This window comes from Phalacrocorax carbo, chromosome 2, assembly GCF_963921805.1.
Source record: "Phalacrocorax carbo chromosome 2, bPhaCar2.1, whole genome shotgun sequence".
In the NCBI taxonomy this organism is placed as follows: Eukaryota; Metazoa; Chordata; class Aves; order Suliformes; family Phalacrocoracidae; genus Phalacrocorax; species Phalacrocorax carbo.
Window position 1 is genome coordinate 23,462,283 of NC_087514.1, and position 20,604 is coordinate 23,482,886.

The 20,604-nt window shown below is 44.9% G+C and overlaps 2 protein-coding genes across 4 annotated transcripts in view; one reads left to right on the forward strand and one right to left on the reverse strand.

The window, feature by feature from the left end:
• NCALD (neurocalcin delta) overlaps positions 1–10,711 on the forward strand; it is a 62,669-nt gene extending 51,958 nt beyond the window's left edge. The window contains exons 3-4 of the mRNA XM_064442296.1: positions 587–692; positions 981–10,711. Of these exons, the coding sequence (XP_064298366.1) occupies positions 587–692; positions 981–1,078 (204 nt within the window). The 3' untranslated portion in view covers positions 1,079–10,711. The remainder of the gene's footprint in view (positions 1–586; positions 693–980) is intronic.
• A 4,114-nt stretch (positions 10,712–14,825) lies between these two features.
• Positions 14,826–20,604, reverse strand: part of GRHL2 (grainyhead like transcription factor 2) — a 70,057-nt gene continuing 64,278 nt past the window's right edge. For all 3 annotated transcript variants that reach the window (XM_064442298.1, XM_064442299.1, XM_064442297.1), the window contains exons 15-16: positions 20,525–20,589; positions 14,826–19,290 (exon numbers count right to left, since the gene is read on the reverse strand). In XM_064442298.1, coding sequence (XP_064298368.1) covers positions 19,176–19,290; positions 20,525–20,589 — 180 coding nt within the window. In that variant the 3' untranslated portion in view covers positions 14,826–19,175. The remainder of the gene's footprint in view (positions 19,291–20,524; positions 20,590–20,604) is intronic.

Here is a 20,604-nt window from a genome sequence, read left to right on the forward strand (position 1 = left end):
TGGTGATTTTTAGCTGTGTAAGCACACCAATCCCCAAGGAAAAGGCCACCTCCTTGCTCGTCAAGTCTTCATTATCTGTGAGACGTGGCAAATGCAGGGAGTGAATAACTGCCCTCCCCATGGTCAGGATGCTGACCAAGGCAGGAAAGAAAGGAGAAGGGTGGGAAGCAAAGGCAGAGTGAAAGGACGGAGGTGTTGAGGACAAAGACAAGGTGGCTGAAGCTCAGGGACACACCACAACGTAGGACAGGACCTCGGTGGTCTTACCATTCCCCCAGGCATTGGGAGCTGCCAGTGCCTAACATGATGTACAAGTCATAAATTCATCCAAAGACTGTTTTAATAAGGAAAAATGTAGATTGTGTTTGACCATGACTAAATAAGGAAACACAGTATTTCATAATTGAATGTCCCACTGAAAAGGGCAGCTGCATATACTGGTGCCACCTGACCACCTTCAGCATTCAGAAAGCAGGTCCCAGTCAATGGATATTTTCTGCCTATTTCTGTCACCAGGAGATAATTATACCTCTGCATTAAGATAATGTGTTTCTTACAAGCTTTTTGCTGCTGTCATATCACACAGGCAATCTATAAGATGGTTTCTTCTGTAATGAAGATGCCAGAAGACGAGTCAACACCAGAGAAGAGGACAGAGAAGATCTTCCGCCAGATGGACACCAACCGTGATGGTAGGCACCCTCCAGACACTGGTGCGGCCATCTCTGCCCCCATGCTGGGTGGCTGGGATACCCTGCCTACATGCGGTGACCCCTCAAACCCACCACCCTGCTGCCCAGGCAAAACCACCACCACCCACAGCCAGCGGGGTGCAGGCAGGCAGGGCTTTGCCTTGTGGGGTTCCTTTCCCAGGGGTTTTCCATGGGTGCCGCCAGCTTCCTTCCACCATGCTTGTCCAGAAGCTTGGCAGGTGTGCTGCAACCCACCAAGTGTGCTAAGCAATCGTATTGCTTTTCTAGGGAAGCTCTCTCTGGAAGAGTTCATCCGAGGCGCCAAGAGCGATCCATCCATAGTCCGTCTCCTGCAGTGTGATCCCAGCAGCGCCGGGCAGTTCTGAACCTGTTCTTTGGATGAATTCTGTATCTGCTTTTTGTTTTTTCCTTGCCAAACAACATTCATGGTAGTGTTGCCTCTGTATGGCCAATTATGCCTTCTTTTGTGGCATCTTATAGCTTTTTTGTTGTGGATTAATTATAAGAATGCTGAATTGCTCTTAACAATTTGTCCAGAGCACAGGCAGTACTGTTTTAAACAGATATTGTGGTGTTATCATTGTTTTAAATATTTCATTTTGTTTTTTGTTTTAATGTGTCTGTTTTGGAAAGTATGTGTTGAGAAGGAGGAAACCAACAACAAAACCCTTGGCAGCAAGACACACTGACAGATTTTTAGATTGCTGCTTTAGTAGCTGAGTATTCACTCATGGGACCTGAAAATGTAGAAGAGGTTGAACCAAAGGAGTTGCGATGGGTGGGGTAGAATTCACCTGGTACCTCCTGTCCTGTCCAGGAGGCACCAGTTAAGGTCAAAGACAGGATCAGGAAGAAGTACAGAAGTGCAAAACGGGTGCAGGGTGTGTCGTCTGCACCCCTGCTCCTGTGCCTCATTGTTTCAATGCTGTGAACATTTTGCAGGTTGTGAAGGAGAAGGGAAAAAACAAAGATGGACATTTTTTCCTGGGTTTACAGTGGTTGGTTTCACAAGGCTTTATTTGAAAATTCAGCAATTTGCAATCCTGATCCCCAAATCCACAACTGACAATACCTCTTGCCGTTTGGGATCAGCAAAGGCAGACACAAATATGGAAAAGTGGGTCTTGACAATGAATTTAGGGGAGATACATGTTGAATGTGAAATTTTCAGGGTAGTAATAAAGCAGTTTCTATTAAGGAGAGCGGGCATTCATGTGAGGAACTCACGGACACGCAGCTCCAGCTGAGGCACATCTGCTGTTCTGAATGCTCTTGCATAGTATGAAGTTTGGGGGATGTTTTTGTCTCTCTTCACATAGCTAACAGAGATTCTGAGCCTGCTCTTAGGGGAAGGCTGTCATCAAAACTTGTTTTAAACATAAAATTGTAGCATTTATATTTCATTTATTTTAGTAAAGTTCAGAAAATCTGTGCTGAAATGAGGAAATGGTACGCTTTATGGTATATTTATATATATAAAAATTAAAACAAAAAAAAGATCAGCTCTTGAGAGAAATGATGAATGTTTATCTTTTCGCCTAGATGCAGGAGTTCTGAAGTTTGCTGCTGCAAAACTTTATCCTTTGGTCAAAGTTACTGTATGCAAAGCTAGTACACATATGTGGGATTTCTTAGGGACTTTACAAGCGCTGCTGCAACAGAAAAGCTTTAGCAACAGGAGGCATTATGCTGACTAAATTGGCATTAATCTGTCATTAGCTAAAGTCTGCTCTGTGATCCTGTTGGAGAGGTACCCATGTAGGCAGTGCACAGCATTGGGAATTTGTGAGCTCGTTAGAGTAACCTTTGCCTGACAGGCAAGGTTGGCATTTTGTCAAGTGACCTTGTAGATGCTAATCCCCAGTAGCCTTAATTTAAAATAAACTAAGTAAAATAAGTCTGCTTTGCAGATGATTATTAGCTAACGACTAATTAGAAGACATGAATAAGTAGCTGAGTATGAATAATTTTTTGTTGAACACTAGCTTGCATGTACAATAAGTGAGAGAAATAATCCTACACTTAATTTTTCCGTACCATTTGCTTTGCCTGGTGTGAAGTGCAGAGCACATTAAAATAAAATAAAAATAAATTGAAAACAACATCGCTAATCAGTTGTACTAAAATTATTATGAGTGGCCAATTACACTCAATAAATATCTTCAGGCACACACCTTTGTCTCGAATGATCACAGAAACCCAGCTGATGATATATTGCCATTATATTAATCAAAATACCAAGCAGAGATGGGGGGGGGGGGGGGGGGGGGGGAATGAAAAAGCAAAGAAGGCCCAACCACAGACACAAACAGATTTCAATATCTAGCACTTTTAGCTGCTACAAGCATCACTGGCAAATTTTGCACCAGTTCTTCCAGTTGATGGAAGTGTTCCCTATCTTTTCCTCCCTAATCTTCATTAGACACCCTGTGCACAAATCTAACCCTTCAAAGGAGAGCCTGTGCCTACTTTCTTCAAGGCAATTTTCTGCTTTACCTGGAGGCATTCTGGCTGTCTCTCCTGCATCCGTCACCTCATCTATATTGAAAGCCGTGCTCCTCCTTGAGTGCTTTGAGGGTAGTTTTTCAGCAGGATGAGCCTGACCAGACTGCTGGGGATTGCTGCAGGAAGGTCAGTGGACATGCATTGACCAACACCCCCTCTGTCAGACAGGAGCACCTGGTCCCACTGCCCCAGCACTCCTGGGGTGCTCCATCATCACCACTGCGTGAGCAGGACTAGGTGACGTTAGAGGAACCCTGCTGAACTTCTAACCTACCAGCTGATCCAAAGCAGCCCAGACCTATAGAAGCTGGCATTTACTGAAGGTGAACTTGGGTACCTTCTACAGTTCCATCTTCTTCTTAATGTTATGAAAGCAGTTGCATGTGACTGAAGCTTTTAAAAAGTTGCCTTTTTTTTAAGCAACCGTGTTCTGTGTCTGTAGTTTTAGAAGATATTTCTGGCCCAGAACCTAATCTCTCAGTTTGTTTTTGCTCAGTAGTTTTTGGGCTTTGGGGCCAGGCTTGCTTCACGTGTTAACACTGTAAAACACATGTTTGAAAACACAACTTGCAATATGACCCCAGGCCAGCAGAGATGTAATACTTCCCACAGTTCACAAAATCTGTAAGAATAAGAATTAGCCTACAGCTGCAGAGGTCGTAACTGGAGATAAGACTATTGTATAAACATTTACAGAGTGAACTAAGGTTATTATTTTACCTGACTAGCACTGATGATCGGTATTGTTTTAAATTATTAACTATCCCTTTCTTTCTTTGCCTCTGCATGTACTTTAAAAGTGATCCATAGCTGGAGTTGTGATAGAAGCGCCTGCAGACCTCAGATCAGCAGGCCAGCAGTGGTGCCTCGGATTGGAAATTTCTGCTTTGCTGCCATTCGTATTTGCAATCATAACTACCTTCATAAACCTTCTGAAGACAAAATTACCTTTCCTGTATAAAATAGCACAGCAATCCAGACACTTTCAAGCAATCAGTTAGCAATATTTCCATACAGGAAGGATGGCAGACAGCACACACTGTTTAACATCGCCTCTCAATTTTGTGAATGCATTCTCCAGTATTAGTTGCATGTGAAAGAGGCAACCTTCACCCATGTGTTGTCCAAATGAATTAATGAGTTCATCCTGCATGTAGATGGAATGCATGGAAAATCCCAGTCCATTTATCCAGCATTCCCAGTCAGCTTCCCAAACTCTGGGCCAAAAGATGTGAAGTGAGGACTATGGCTTGAGCGCTCTGCAGCAGCCTGACTTTGCTTTGGGGTGCTTTGGGAAGGAAAAAGGGAACACAATCCTTGTAAAACCAGCATGCATGTGTTTTTGTGAGCACTTATGGTTTAAGAGGGACTGCAGAAAGATCTATGTTTTAACATTGTTCGAAGCCCTGTGAATTTACAGCAGTGGATGTTCCTCAGTTACACAGAGCTGCACTGTTCCTCTTGCTGTTCTTAGGAGCTTGTAGGATTTTCATCTTATTGTTGGGGCTTTTTGTCCTTTGTTGTTCTCTGTTATAAGGCATGACCTCCACATTTTCTAGACACTGCTGCTTAAAACAGTAAGCCAGAAGTGCGTAACTTCTGTAGCTGGACGAGGTCTATGTGCAGAACTGTTGCACACCAGCACAAGAAGTGGTCACACAAGACCAAGTCCCCACGGTTTAATAACTGCCCCTGGGAGCTGAGCCCCAGGACTTTCCGGCGTGTGCTCTCTTCACTGATGGCAAACGTGCAATAATGTGGCTTAGCTGAATTCTCTTTCACCGCAGACCAGGCTAAGTCGCATTACCTTGCATTTGCTGTGGGCTGGAAGCACACACATGGGTGCAAACCTTGGCTCAGCTGACTCATGGAAACTTGGTGAACTGTGGTAAATTGATGTTGAGCCCTAATCCACAGACTAAGCTGAGATGAGAACGTGGCCATGGCCATACGTGTCTCCGTACATGTGAACTGGGGAACACGGTGACAACTGGCAGGTCCCTGGGGACACGTGGCAGTGAGGAGGGAATCTCCTGCCTCAGAATGGATGTCCTGAGCTCAGCTGTCTCCCTTCTTTTAAAACTCTCTCTCTTGTTTTTTTAGCAACACTGGTGAAGATGCAACATGATAGCAATATAGCACAGTCAGGATAAAGGAGGCATCCTTCAAAAGAGTTTCCTTTTGAAGCCTAGTGTTCAAGCACCAAGTGAAACAAGCAGAGGGGAGGGCTGGACAAGACCTCCTGAACACTGGCTCCACCGGCACCTCCTTTTGTCTTTTTCATGGTGCTCCCTTGGTTTCCTGGTGAAGCAGTCCTTGGACTCAGGAGTTAGATGTCAGGTAACTGGTGCAAGACTGGTGAAGAAGAATATTCACCTGCCCTTTGCACAAGCATTTGGATGCATTTTTGCTCTGTGTCTTACTGGGTGGGATCTCATGTAGGAGTCTTAAAGTGGGGGAAGTCGGTTTCCTTGGTATCACGGGCAGAACTTGTGCTTAGAAATGCAGAGAAACTTGGCAAGCATCAGAGAGCCGAGCAACGCTCAGAGCTGCATGCGGAGTTTTCCATTGACTGTGCAGGAGGCAGATAAGATACAAAGCAGAGATATGTCAGACTCATGGTGTGATGTGCTCTGAGATAAGGCTAGACCAGAAATGGCACTTTCTAGCTGAGCAGCCCTGCTGCATATTCAGTCAGCGGTACTGACAAAATACACTTTCAGCATGAGCATGCAGCTGCAGGAGTAGAATAAGTCTGCTCTTTCTTACATATAGGCCACAGAGCTGTTCGCCATGTCCTAGTTAGGAGTCAAACAAACAACTCCCAGGAGGAGCATAAGACATTTCTTAAGTGTCACTGAGGGAAAAATATTGCCTGCAGGGGCTTCTTCCTGGTCATGGCAGACAAGAAGGGAAAGCTCCATTTGACTCTCAAAGCCCAGGTGCCATTTTGCAGACTGGAGAAGGTGGGAACAGCAGCTGTGTTTTCAGCACACGGAGGGAAAAAGCAGCAGGGTTTGTAAATGGGCATGGAAAGCAGTGGCAGTAGAAATTGGGACCATCACTGAGGGGCTGCAGAAGCCTGGCATTCAGAGCAGTAGAACAATCAGTCGGATGCAAAGTCAATCTCGTCTCTTGCAGAAACCATCCCTGGCTGCCACGGGTGTCTCATTTAGCAGCACCCCTTATTCCAGCCTGGCTTTTGCTGCTGTTGCTTCCAAATCATCCACATTGAGAAGTTGTTTCAGGGGTGTGGATTTTCACAGGATAAGATATAAAGCTTTTCAGATATACTCTCCATACCTTAACAAGTAACAGCTGGAATATCCAGATGTGAAGGGATTCTTGTAATGTACAGATTTGATTTCCTCATTGCTCCCACAGGTCGTGTTATTTTAATGTGTATAGTTGGGATTAAGCTATCATGTAAAATGCTGACTAATGCACAATAAATAAGGCAAAAAAGAGCTTGGGTTGTAGTCAACAATGTGAAAAGACTAGAGAAGTTAAAAACTGTAAGAGACATCACTGCCTTTAGGTCAGGTTCTGAATCCACAGGGTGAAACCCCCTTAGCAATATTCAGCACAGAATAGCTCCTCTGCACCAGTCCCATCTGTGGGACCTCCTGGGCTGCTTCGTCCCCACGTCATCATGTGCTGAGGCTGGGACTCTGGGTCCTGCCACAGAGATGGTCATCTGAGCTTATTCAGCCTGCTGAGTGCTTCCCAGATCTCGAAGCACAGGACGGCCACCTCCTCGGTAGTGTTCGCTTACTGTGCAGCTGAGATATGTCTTAGATCTTCACCTCTTGCCCTGATCTTATACCAAAGATGTTCTCACCTTCCCAGGGCAGGTGCTCAGGGGGTCTGGCTCTCCGAGGCTTTGTGCTCACCTCCCTGTTGCCATCCCTACCCTCTATATGAATGAATAACAAACACCAGCCCTGGCATCTGGAGGAGCCAGGCTCGATGCACTTACATGGAACAGCTTCTGATTCGGTTCCCAGCCTTTAGTCCTCCTGTGTATACCTTGCCAACCACACTATTTATCTCCTATTATTAAGTAATGGCAGTATTAAACATTTCAGGAACACACTGAACCTCTGGAACAATCTGTTTTTCATTACCACGTATGTGTTTGTTGATGCACTGCAGACTGAACCTGACCGGTGCTCACTGTCTGCTCCCATGGTTTATTCTACAGAAAGCTGATTTCTTCCAGGCAGGAGCAGTAAGCAGTATCTTCCTATGCATCACCGTTCAGCGTGCAGTGCCCTGATGCTGCCTGGAGCACCCAGATGCTGTGTACCAAGAGATAATTTTGGCACAGTACTGTCAGGCAAAAACTCTTCCTGCCATCTGTCAAAAACACGTGCCAAGGGTGTGACCTCTGGTTTTCTCCTCCCTGGGGTCAGGGGTTTCAGTGGTATTCAGGGTTGGCCTCACGTTGCCCCACCAAATGGGATGATGGTGATTAGTAAACCCACCTGAGAAAATCCTCTTAAATTCTAAGCTTCGTTTTTGCTGTTAATTGGCTGCGCTCAGAGAGAAGATTAATGGTCCTATGTGATTGTTTGGGGGAGAACTTGCAGTTCCTTGCCACACCACCTTTTTATTTCCTGTCATTAGCTTACTCCCATTTCCAGGGCAACCAAATAGGTTTTATTAGTATCTGGGAGAAAAAGAAAGAAACAGAGTTTCAACCTGATAAGGATCTAAGGAAGCTTACTAAAGACATTGCGCTCCATGTTAGTCATATGAATGCTCTACAAGATCATGTTTCTTTGGTATTTTGTGTTTAATGCCCTTATTCATGTTTTAGTTGTGTTCATGATTTATTTGTTTATTTTGGATCCTCTTAGATTCAGCCCTGCTCGTTGTTTAGCTCATGTGCTAGCAAAAGCCCTAATGATCCCAAGAGCAGAGCTGCCTGAGCAATTACTAGCGAGGTGGGCTCACTGTGCCGAGTGAAAATGAAGTGCTTAATTACGTTAGGGATTATTTTTGACTGCACATTTGCTGTGAGGAGACAGATTGAGCCACATTTCCATACGCTTAACTCTTCCACTTGCTCACTTCAATTCCATCCAAGCAGTCTTGTAGTTAATATTTGTATATTCAGTTCTATTTTGTTCTTGAACCTGAGGTGACCAATATTGGCCTCTTCTGACAGAAGTACTTGGTACCCTTTGATTTTTAAATATTGCCGAGTGAATGACATGATGGATGCAAAAGTAAATAGTTATACATTTGTTTGTGTAAATTTGGGCAGATATTTTTGATGCTGTAGAGACTAATAAATTGAGATAAACCATGGCCAAAAGCTGAATGGATCCAAGTGCCCAGTTCCTGTTTAAGTCCATGACCATTCCTAAGGAAGAGCTTTCTCATTTCTGTTCCCTCAGGCTGTTTCTACATTGCAGCATAGAGTAGAGATACCAAATCTAACTTTAAATAAGCTACCACGGGCAGACTAACTGCAGCAGCATGGAGTTCAGCATATCCTGTGTCTTGGCAAAATTAGATACCTCTCTAGAAGAATGCTTTGTAAGCAAAACCTACATATCCTAAGGAAGACTTTTAGAACTCAGAAAGGAGGGACAACTATGAATTAAATTAATGTGGTCTGCATATAGTTTTCTTATGGCTGTCTAGAATAGCTATTGTCCTGCGTGTAGTTGCCTATAGCTATTGTGATGTGTTAATTTTTCCCCCTGATTCTGTTGTAAGCTCATCTGGTGATATTCTGAGTCTCCAGCCAGTTCTCAGCCAGGCAAAGCCCACAGAAAGGACATCTGGAGATGAGCTGCCTTCAGGAAGACTGAGGGCAGCTCTCGGGATTTGTCCCTGTGCTGTTGCATGCTTTGGGAGCGTGTACCTGCAGAGCAACGCATTACACCTACCTGGTAAAATGGAAGTAGATGATCAGGCCATCGGAGGAGACAGAGAATTTGGCGGAGGGTTGTGTATGTGTTTTCTGCCCCCCAGCACGCGCACCGCTCCCCCTGCTATTTACTTGCAGTTAGAACCTTTCTTGAACTCTTAGTGTCGGAGTAAAGTTTTCTTATGCTGATAATGTATTTGTATTATGCAATGTACTCAGAAAAAAAACAGAAGATTATCTCTCTATGACTGTCCTCTTCTCTTGAGAAGCTGTTCTCTTCTGTACATATGATATGCAGAATGTATGGGTCTTGCATTTTTAAGACTGTACTAATTAATGTGTGATACTATTGTGGTTTTGTAGTGGCATCTTTGATGTAAGATGTAAAAAATATTTAAAAGGATTTTTTTTTATTGTTCAGCTTTTAGAGATAGCACCAAGGACTGCATGTTCACTAGAACCAGCCTTTTGCAAGGGCTGTCATAGCTGTACACAGGCACTGGTGTTTCACCCGGAGCATAGTACCTGCGTTCTCGTTTTAATAGGGGTCAGTTTTGAGTGGAAACTTAATTCTTCCTGAAAAGCCTAGTTTTCTGTCTTTCCCTCTCTCAGACTCAAGCTTCCCACTCCTGTGCTGGGTGCCAGTCCCAGCCCCAGAAGGATACCCAGCCGGGGAGTCCCACTTGCAGCACCCCGCTGGCCCCAGCATCAGGCTTCCTTATCCCTTAGCTCACCCCTGTGCACACTCAGTTTTCCTTGGGACTGCTGGCTATACCAGAACAAAACGGATAGGTTCATATTTTAAGACCATTTTTGCATGTCACTTTAAAATTAATTAACTAAAATTTTGAAGAGTTAAGCAAATAAGGAAAAGAGGAGCCTGAGTGGCAGATTTGGCATCAGAATCTTACTGGAGTGCTTAATATAGTGAGAAGTTGGGTCAGTCCCTAAAAGGCAGGACCAATTCGGGGGCTTAGGTCTACATTTCTTGTCAGGTTTGGAAAAGGAAGAAGGGCTTGGATCTAGCCTTTCAGGCAGGGCTGACTTACTCAGCAGATTGAGTCTGAGAGATGCTTCTCCAGATCATGTCCTGGGCCAAAAGACAAGACATGCTACAGCTTAGGGGTTTTTGTTCTTTTAGTTTTTTTTCTTTTTAATAGAGAAAGCAGTTCAAACTGCACCTGGCAAAATGACTGACTTCAAAAGCATGTTTTTCCTTGTTATATAGACACTCACAAAACAGCATTGTGTGGTTAAAAAGGCGCATTTGTGATAGTTTCTTTTTCAGTGCCAAAATATATAAGCAGTATTGTCTGAAGGGAAATAAGAATTTTTTTACTGTATTGTTATTACTGTTGAACAAATATTGTTTTTAAATGTTAGATTTTGAAGACTTTTGTATTGTAAACTGTTTTGTGACATGGTGCTTTTTCATACTGGAATTACTGATTGCACCTAAATATGAATTATTTTGTTTTCTTATATAAATATGTAACCTTGAACAATCTTGATGAAAACCAATGTATGGTGGATACTGACAGTTCAAATTCTCCTACTGAAATCCCCTAAATGTTCTTTCCTACTAATAATAAATATTCTGCTGCAGCTAGCTATGATGTGCCATGTGCTGTTACTCCCTTCACACCAGAGCCTTAAAGTCTCATGTAGCCCCATGATCTGGTGAGCAAACCTCGGAGAAGCCTCTGCCTGCTGCCCTCACAGCCCCTGTCCCGCTCACTGCCGCGGGCAAAGGGGCAGCAGCCGGGCAAGCCAATTTGGAGGGTTTAGCGAGGGCTTAAGCCGTGCGTGGGTGCTGTGCTGGCACATTGCAGCCAGCTGGGCTCTCCGCCACTTTTTTATCCTGCAGCTAAAGCTGGCAGCCGGGCATGGAGCGAGATAATGTGGAGTGGTTTATAGAAGCAAAGGAAGGACAGCACAAGGCTGAAAGCCTTGTTCCTTTAGAGCTGGAAAGGCCAGCTTAGCTTGCTGGTGGAAGGGTTCCCTGCCATAAATAAATCTCTCTCCAGGTTTAATGCGTTTTTTTGTCCCCAAATGACTAGCATGCCATCAGGGGGGCAGGATGTGGGGAGGGACCACAGGTTGGTAGGGTGGTAGCTGTGGTTACTCGCTCTGAGATGTGGCTCACAGGGCAGCAGCAAAGCCCATTGCAGCAGGGGCTCATGCCAGCCTCAGCAGGGCTTTGGAAGGGGCTGACTCACGCTCCTGTGCTCCTTAAGCTCCTCAAACTTTTACCTGGGTTAAATTTGGAGCTGGGATTAGCACCAGGGTGCTAAAAGTAGTTTGAATCCTTCTGGAAGGTAACTGAAACCAATGCCTATTTCCTCTTAAGATTAAAAAAAAACCCCAGACTATTTGTGGAACTGCACATTAATATGGCTTGAAACAGGCTGGAGCCTGGGTGGAGGATCAGTTACATAGCCCAGGTAACCTGCGTGCTTAGTGCACCTTTGAACTGTCTTTAGTACACGAGCACACTGGAAGTGTGCCAGAGTCCCTGTGAAAATACGTTCCACTCACCCTCCCATTAGGGCCAGAATATGATTTAGCATTAAGGTGTAAAAAAGGCAGAAGTGTAAGAAGGTGTTCATTTGCATCAGGATGCTAAAATTGTCCACTTACCACCTTTGTTGGCCTGTGCATCTCGCTGTGCAAAGTCCAAGGCTTCTGTCCCAGGACAGGGATGTAGACAGGCTCCCAGAGCAGGGCCTGGCTTCAGGTGATGGCCACCACCAGGCACTCGAGCACATGTTGCACCCCTGCAGCCTGGGACCGTCCCTCCCACCGCTTTGGGGAGGAAGGGACCTGAGACCCTGCAGCGCTCACCACCTTGTGAGCCCTGGGGGGTCTGGTCCTGTCTGGGAAAGAGCACGCTCTGCAATCACTGGTTTTGGCAGCATGAGAGCTTGGAAAGGTGCCAAAAAACACAGCTTTGCTGCCCCATAAGTCCCCTAAAGGTTTGGTCAAGCGCTATAGGAAGGGTGTTTTGCTCCCCTCTCCTAGGAGAGGGTCAGGTTTTTTTAAAGTCCTTGTCTGTCACCTAGGTAAACCCCTTCTCAGACACATCAGAAATGGTCTGGCCTTTGAGCACACTGTGGGTGCAGCAGTTCCCATCACCTGACACCCTTCTCGCTGCTCCATGGCCTCACAGACAGAGCACTTGCAACTACTCAGCCGTTAAAGCATTCACCTTTTAAGAGCCACTCAGTAAAATGACTTCCCACAGACCACGATTAAACCTCTATTGCAGGCATTGCCCAGGAAAGGTGATCACTGTAAAGAGCCCCATTGGAGCTGATTCTGGCTCACCCCACACTGCTTGTTCAGGCAAAGTCCCCAGGAAACTCCCCAAAACCTGCTGACTGAGGAGTTGCAGTGTCTGGGATGGCACCTGGAGGTGTGAGCTTCTCCATGGGGCCTACCTGCACCAGCAAACCGCAGCCAGTCCCACCGCTGCCATCGTATATATATACACAAACACGGCATATACACATGGCTTTTTATACACACACGTGGCATATACACATGGCTTTTGGTTTGTGCCGTAGCTCAGGTGCCAACTGCAGACAGGCTGGTGGGGAACACGGGCTGCCCTGGAGACTGTTGTCAGGGCAAAAAGCATGTGGTGGGAGGGGAACGGGTTTCTGTGGTTTCCAGTGCATCTAGGAAGACCTCTTCTGCTCTTGATTAGTTGAACATACTTGCCAAACTACAAAGCACTTAGTGCCTAGCTCTCTTGCTGTATAACAAACAAACAGCTGACAAATACTTTTCAAAATTATTAGAAAATGTCGAGCACAGAGGGGAAGCTTTTTTAAAAAACCTTTGGTGGCTCTGAAAAGAGCTGGACACAACCAGAGGAGTTTTGGTTGGATGGGGATGGGGAAGGGCTGGAGGAAGCTGGGCCTTTGGAGTCAACATTCCACTGGCCAATACATTTCAGGTGAATTAACTCCTTTTCTCGTTGCCCAGGTGTGGCCTCTGCCTGACACAAGAGAGGAGATCTCAGGGGCTGGCTCTTGCATGGCAGCTTTCGTGCTCAGGACTTGCCCTTGGCAGGAACACTGAACCCCACAGTAAGAAAGGGCTGCCCTGCCACTGCTTGGGCAGCCTCCCTTTGCCAAGGCAAATGCTTTCCCAAGCAATTTCCCACTTACTTAGATGTTCTCACCTCCTGGATTCTTGTTTGAAAAGACAAAGTCAGCTGGTGAAGAATAAAATAGTTGATGAAAATGTTTTACTGCAAGATGCATGGCCAGGTGTGCTTCCGTGCTTTGGGCATGCAGGGCACAGCGGGAGCAGATGCAGGTAAGGATCTCATCCCAGGTGCCCTGGGCTCACAAAGATGTTAGTGCCAATGCTTCCAGCTGGGTTCCCAGGATTCTCCAATATGTCACAGTATCGCAATGATTGAGACGGGAAGGGACCTCTGGAAGTCATCTGGTTCAACCCCCTTGCTCAAGAATGGCCACCTAGAACTGGTTGCCCAGGACCATGTCCAGGCAGCTTTTAAATATCTCCAAGGGTGGAGACTCCACAACCTCCCTGGACAACCTGTGCCAGTGCTTGGTCACCCTTACAGTAAAAAAGTGTATCCTGATGTTCAGAGGGAATCTCCTGTGTTTCAGTGTGTGCCCATTGCCTCTGGTCCTGTCACTGGGCACCAATGAAAAGAGCCTGGCTCCGTCCTCTTTGCACCCTCCCTTCAAGTATTTGTACAAACTGATAATATCCCTCCAGAGCCTTCTCTTCTCCAGTCCCAGCTCTCTCAGCCTGTCCTCACAGGAGAGGTGCTGCCATCCCTTCATTAAGTTAGTGGCCCTTTGTTGGACTCTTTCCAGTATGTCCATGTCTCTCTTGTACTGCAGAGCCCAGAACTGGGCACAGGACTCCCAGTGTGGCCTCGCCAGCAGTAAATAAAGATCACCTCCCTCAGCCTGCTGGCACTGCTTTGTCTAATGCAGCCCAGGATACCATCAGCCTTCTTCACCGCATGGGCACATTGGTTCAAACTGCTGTCCACCAGGACGCACGGGTCCTTTTCTGCCGAGCTGCTTTCCAGCTAGGCAGCACCCAGCATGTACTGGTGCATGGGATTGTTCCTTCCCAGTTACAGAACTTTGCACCTCCCTTTGTTGAACTTCATGAGGTTCCTGTTGGCCCATTTGTCGAGCCTGTTGAGATTCCTCTGGATGGCAGCACAGCCCTCTGGCACATCAGCCAATCCTCCCAGTTTTGTGTCATCAGCAAACTTGCAGAGAGTACACTCTGCCCCATCATGCAGGCCATTAATGAAGATGCTGAACAGGACCGGTCCCAGTACTGACCCCTGGGGTATACCACTAGTCACTGGCCTCCAACCAGACTTCATGCTGCTGGTCACCACTCTGGGCTCAGCAGTTCCTCAGTCCATCTCACTGTCTTGCTCATCCAGCCCACACATCAACAGCTTCCCTGTGAGGATCTTATGGGAGACAGGGTCAAAGGCCTTCCTGAAGTTCGGGTAGACAATACCCACTGCTCTTTCCCCCTGTCTACCAGGCCACTCACTGAACACATGTTTTGGGGATTATTTTTTTCAGTCTCTCTTCTTGTTTTCTTGGTCAAATGAATTTCTGGTTTCTTCTTTTTGAAAAGTTTTCTGAGCTCAGAAGTAGGAACTCAGTCCCCAGTACCTAGTAATATACAGCACAGCAGCAGAAATACTATCTCATACATAGGAATATTTATTTTTTTCCTTCTTAAAAATGTACAAAAAATAAAATAACTGTATTTACAGTTTATCAAATCCCTCTCCCAGTTGCAACACTATTAAGTTACATGAGCTATTTTCTTAATATAAAAGCACACTATTTATACATGAAGTTTCCTTGTTTACCAGAAAGAGGACTTGTCACAAACTTTGGCACAAACATTCTTGTTTGTATCTTTTCTCAATTTATAGAAAATGGAAGAGCATATAAACATTTAATAAACTTTACATTTTAGAAGTCCTAAAATACTCATTTCCAGTTGCATATCAATCAATATACAGCATCTCTGACAGCTGGAAAGTTTAGCTTTTACTAATTGTTTGAATTAATTTACAGCATTTAAACGATTCATAGACTGAAAGAGGAAAATATACAAGAATGACACTTGATGTCTGAATTCCATTGGCCAAAAACTTCACAGGAGAGGACACACAGGGAAAAAAGGTCTTTTCTTTGTAGTTTACATTCAGTAGTAAAAGTCCTCCAAAACGTCTTGATGGGGATATCACCATACATCGACAAAGCTTCACCGAAAGGTTACACTTCATTTTGGGAATATGAGCACCTACATGACTGTGTAGAAATAAACTAAAATTTGAGATTTGGGCATTTTATAATAAAACATTACATGGACGGACATAGTGCCAAACCTGTAGTGGGAACCAAAATTAGAGTTTAGAAGACTCTTCTCTTTTTGCACATCTCTATCACAGTCTTTCGAAACGCTGCCTCTACAGACACTGCACTGCTCTAATTCTTCATAGGGAAAATGAGCTGAGCAGCAAGCCACCCTTCAGGCTGCACTAGTTAAGATCCAAGACTGCTGTCTTGAAGAACAAAAGGAAATGAGAGTTTTCTTCCTTTAAATAACCAGCCACAGCAGTGCCACAAAGAGACAAAAGGAGGCAAGGCAGATACTCCTGTCCACCACTGAACAGTAGCCAAATCTTACTTCCATTTAACTCATAATATTTGGAAGATCCAGTGTTAATCAATATTTTTTATTAAACAAAAGCAACATGTGCATTTTAAACACTATACATGCGAGCACTTTATACTCCTCAAGACCTTTGAATCAAGCAGGGCATGAGGCAGGCCGCTGCTTCAGAAGTTTGCATTACTCTCACTGGCCCTCCCCTTCCCCATCACTTTGATAGCCTGTTTTTGACCAACAAGGTGAACCCTGAGAGCTTGTGGCTTGCCACAAGCAGCATCCAAGGTTCAGCACTCCTCCAGCAGCTGATACTGTAACTAAAACTGAAGGGGTGTGGGGTGATGTGCTCTTGCAATGCATCTGGAGCAGGGAAACAAAGCCCTCAGACCTTGGTAGATAAAGTTAAGGGAGATCACTCTTAACTAGTTCTAGTTGTTGTGTTAAAATAATCTTACCATCAGGGTAATTCTTACTCATCCTCCTCAACCCTGCTACCTTCATTGAGACTGTAAAAGGAACTAAAGGCAGGAGTATTAGCTCTCTTGTATCAGGAATTTGCACACTTTAAGATGTATTTAGAAAAGCTTCCAGTTAATCTTGGAAGCAACCCTCCTTCCCTGGGCAGTGCCTGACCGAAAGCTCCTGAAATGGCAATGGAAAGATAGCTCCTTAAGCCCCAGTATCTCCTCTAGCATTGCACTTCTCACTGATCCTACACTGCTCCTTGGCGCAGGATGCAGCAGCATCCAACAGACCCCAGTTCATCTCCACCCATGTGTATGTCCAATTAACTTGAGTGCTGGTGCTGCCAGGACAGCCCTGTCTTTCTCTGTGAACCCCACTTTCTCACTGCCCTCTCTTAATGCAGCACATCCCAGCCTAGGCCAGCCCCAGGCACTGCAGGCACTCCCTGTAAGTAAAGAGAGCTTGGATGGCAGGTTTACTGGGGGCAGGACCAGGCCTCAACTCCTGTGTACATTCACTCCTGTGCTTCACCCACAGCTTCTGCCCAGGCAACGTGACCAACTAAGAGATCCCGGCTGATATCCTTAGGATCCCAAACACCATCAAACAACAGAGAAATACAAGAACTAACACCACTGCTCACCGGTCCTGTGTGCTGGTCCCAGTTCCTAACGCCACCTGTCAAAACTGTCCTCTTTTTTTCTTTAGGAAAAAAGTATCTGGGCACAGACTTCTTATCTGAACCTAAGCCAAGTCTAAACAAACTGAACCACCATAAATCCACTGTATTCTCAGCATACCAAGAGCATCTTTGCTCAAGTACATACTTATATATGTAAAAAGATAATGGAATGACTACAAAACTGTGTCAGAAGGAGAATGAGCACATGACAAAGGAAGAGGGAGGGAGGGGGGAAGACAGGACACTTTGCTTTGCAGACATATGTGGATCCTGGATATGTCAGCCCTGACGCTAATGGCCTGAACCTTTTACAGGTTCTGGTCGCACAGAAACTTTGACAGGTACCTAACATTTCTATTTGAAGTACAGATTTTAATGGGATGCTGCTGCTAATGAAGTTAAGAAAATGTGCTAGAGCTTGCAGGACAATTCATGCAAAAACATGACCGAATCAGACTGGTCAGCTACCCCAGCTACTTTGCTTGAATGTAAACAGCGCCACACAGCTCAAAAGACGACAGAATAAGCCCTGGTAAACTAGGCAGTGTTTCTAACCAGCTAATAAAAAAAGACTCTGACTAAATGAAAAAAAGACTTCAGAAAGAAAAAAAATAAAGAAACTCTAAAGGCTGCATGTAGGAAAGGACCCACATTTGTCTGTCGCACAGGATCCACATACAGTGCATAGAGAATGAAATGTTTGCAGCTGAAACTCTCAGGATCGTATGCTGAGCCAGAGGAGCTGGAAAGGAGAGAGAGGTGCTGGGTTTGGATGCACTAGGGACATTCAGGCCTTGAACCCCTTTCCTAGTATGCGTTTAGCCTGCAACTTTTTCTCTTCACAGAATTCATGAGACAGAGGTGGAATTTGATGGGATAACCTTGCAGTTCAGCTTGGGTTCTGATCCAGCCCTTGTGAGAGAGACCTATCTCCACACCTCAGTAGTGGGATACTCAGTCACCACAAGTAAAATTGTTCCAGTTTCAATAAAATATTTACATCAATGCCAGGTTTATATCTCAACCTAACTGTCCTAGGAATCAAAACAGAATCATTCAGTGGAGATACAAAAGCAAGTACCCTTAGGGAGAAGAGTCTGAAGCCCTGTTTCTTACAGTCTAGAGGAACGATTTAATGAGCAGGTGCTGCAAAAAGCACCTTTCCCCCCACAGGCTTGAGAAAAGCCCATTTTGAGAGCCTCCACTTCATCAACGGAACAGACAGAAGTCCCTTCTGTACCTCTAGGCACACCAGGCAGCAGACACATGGTTCCTCTTGGATTTGGTGATAGCTGGGTGGGACACTCAGCTACCTACAGCTTGGACTTGGGCACCTAAGGTGGGTCTCATTGCATCAGAGCACCCTAGACTCTGTAGCATGGTTTGCTCCAATATTTCAGTATAAAACTGCATGGGCAAGGGCGGAGCATATGAGTACAGGTACAGTTTTCAGCTTCTCAGTACACACTCCGTAACAGATTGCAGCAATCTAATCCTCTAGGAAAGATTCTGTTGAACCCTAAACCCAATACGTACAAAAACATAGTGGCAGTAAACATGCCCACATACAGTAGTTAAAATATATTATTGCATATTATAAACATTATATACAAGGTTAAAATGGTTTCTTTACCACTTACTTACAAGTGACATTTGTAGCTGAATGCCATACTTACAAGTCCTCATTGCTACGTGCTGAGAACTACCAGAGGTATTTGGCAAGACTATACACTATAGAGAGATATGGATCGGTCTGAGCAAGTGAACTCTGTCAGCCACTTTCCCCGTCTTTAGCACTGCACCAGTTTTTTAGCCATGATGGAGAAAACTACTGGTAAAGTGATTTATACCAGATTTCTGAAACTAGACCAGCATGGTTCCTTAACATTTTTTAGAATGAGCTTATCCACACTAAAGTATGGATTAAAATGCTGCATTTCACATTTGGAGTGGGTCATCTGGTTACAAATCTGGGGGCTGGTAACTGCTTGTACACTAGAGAGTGGGGAACAATAAATAAGGGACCAGGTTAACGTGAGTGGCCTTGTGCTTGACAAACCAAAGTCTCTATGCAGTGGGTGCACATGTGCAGAATGGACAGTATTTTCAAAGCAGTCTTGTAACAGTTTCTCTGATCAATGTCTGTCAGGTTCCCGGGGAATCTTCTCTTTCCAAGAAGGATGAAATGCTGTGGTTCCTTACAAAAAGGCTCTGCCTGAGGCTAGATCTCTGTCAGTGTGATCTTGAAGCCTTCAACCATGCTTTCCATGTGCAGGATGAACGTGTCCTCGTTGGAGTAGTGCTCAATAATGTTGTCATCCATATTTACCAAGATACTGGTGACAAAGGCAAAAATCAATAGTTTTATGTACCAGGACACTGAAAAGGAAAGCCATGCACTCCACCGCCTGTGCTCACTTCACTACAATGCAAAAACAGACTCCACCACACGCCCATATAGGCACAAGAGTGGAAATCATCGTCAAGATCTGCCCCATAGTCCCTTATAGTCTTTGGATTAGAGGGTGCTCCTTGCAAAGTAGCTAAGGTAAGAGCCATGCCAGTGCCGGGATGTTAACCCACTTAACCCACTTAAGTTGCCTACAAGGTGAGCTGCACTCCAGTTCCCTGGCAGTCCCAGGGGTGGTGTTTCCCATGCCTGGTGTTGGCTCCCCCAGGTACATCTCCATGCTACTCCTCAGCCGCAGCGTGTGAGCTGCTGCACCTCTGTGGTGTGAGTCCTTAACATGGGGAAGCAGTGTAATTTGTGCTTTGCATGCAGCTCTCAGGCCTAGAACTCAGCTTGGATGTGAGAATGTCGACAACAACGATTAGAAGTGTATATGAGTGTTTTCCTCACTCTTTACTATAAAGTGTTTCTTCCAACAAACATATCACTTGGAAACAGTGTTAGAAAGAAGCAAAACATGAGAAGTTTCACCTGTCTTCTCAAAAGCTAAAGAAATCCCTAGACAAAAAAATGCCCTAAGCTAGAGTTACAGCTGAAAATAAATGATTGATTTAAAATTATATCACTACCATATTGCGGTTATTTAGAAGTAAAAAAAGTTGAAGTGGAGAGATTTAGATTTATGGCAAGGAGTAGTAGCCTAGCTATTCTAAAATCACAGCTGTGGTGCTTATGTCTAAATTTACTCATCTGAAACGCCTGCAGCAAACATTGCCTGCCTGCCCTTCAGATTTGGACAGTGGCCTACTTCTTCCTAACACTGCAAGGAAACTCCACACCGCATTCCCAGCAAAGGTTGCACCTCTCCCATGCTAGAGCTCCACAATGTTGTTGAGCATGTAGTCTACAAAACAGACTTTATCCAAACACACCTTCCAAACGCAAACTCTGTTTCTTCACAGTAAATCTATGAATACTGGTCAGATGCAGACTGAAGATTCATGTTTCCTCCTCTGCCACCCTTTGCTGTCTCCACAGAGATTAAGATTTCAAGCGTACGGGTATGTTTTTTAGAAGCATTATGAGGCTCCAAGCATAGTTGGGATCTCTGAGTACTTCTAAAGGATCCTACAATACCCCTAGTTAGTTACTTTACTTACCCCTTTTTGCTTTTCTTATAAAGTTTTGCAATCTTCTCAACTGGCAGCCCATATTTCTCAGAGATCTGAAATCATAAAAA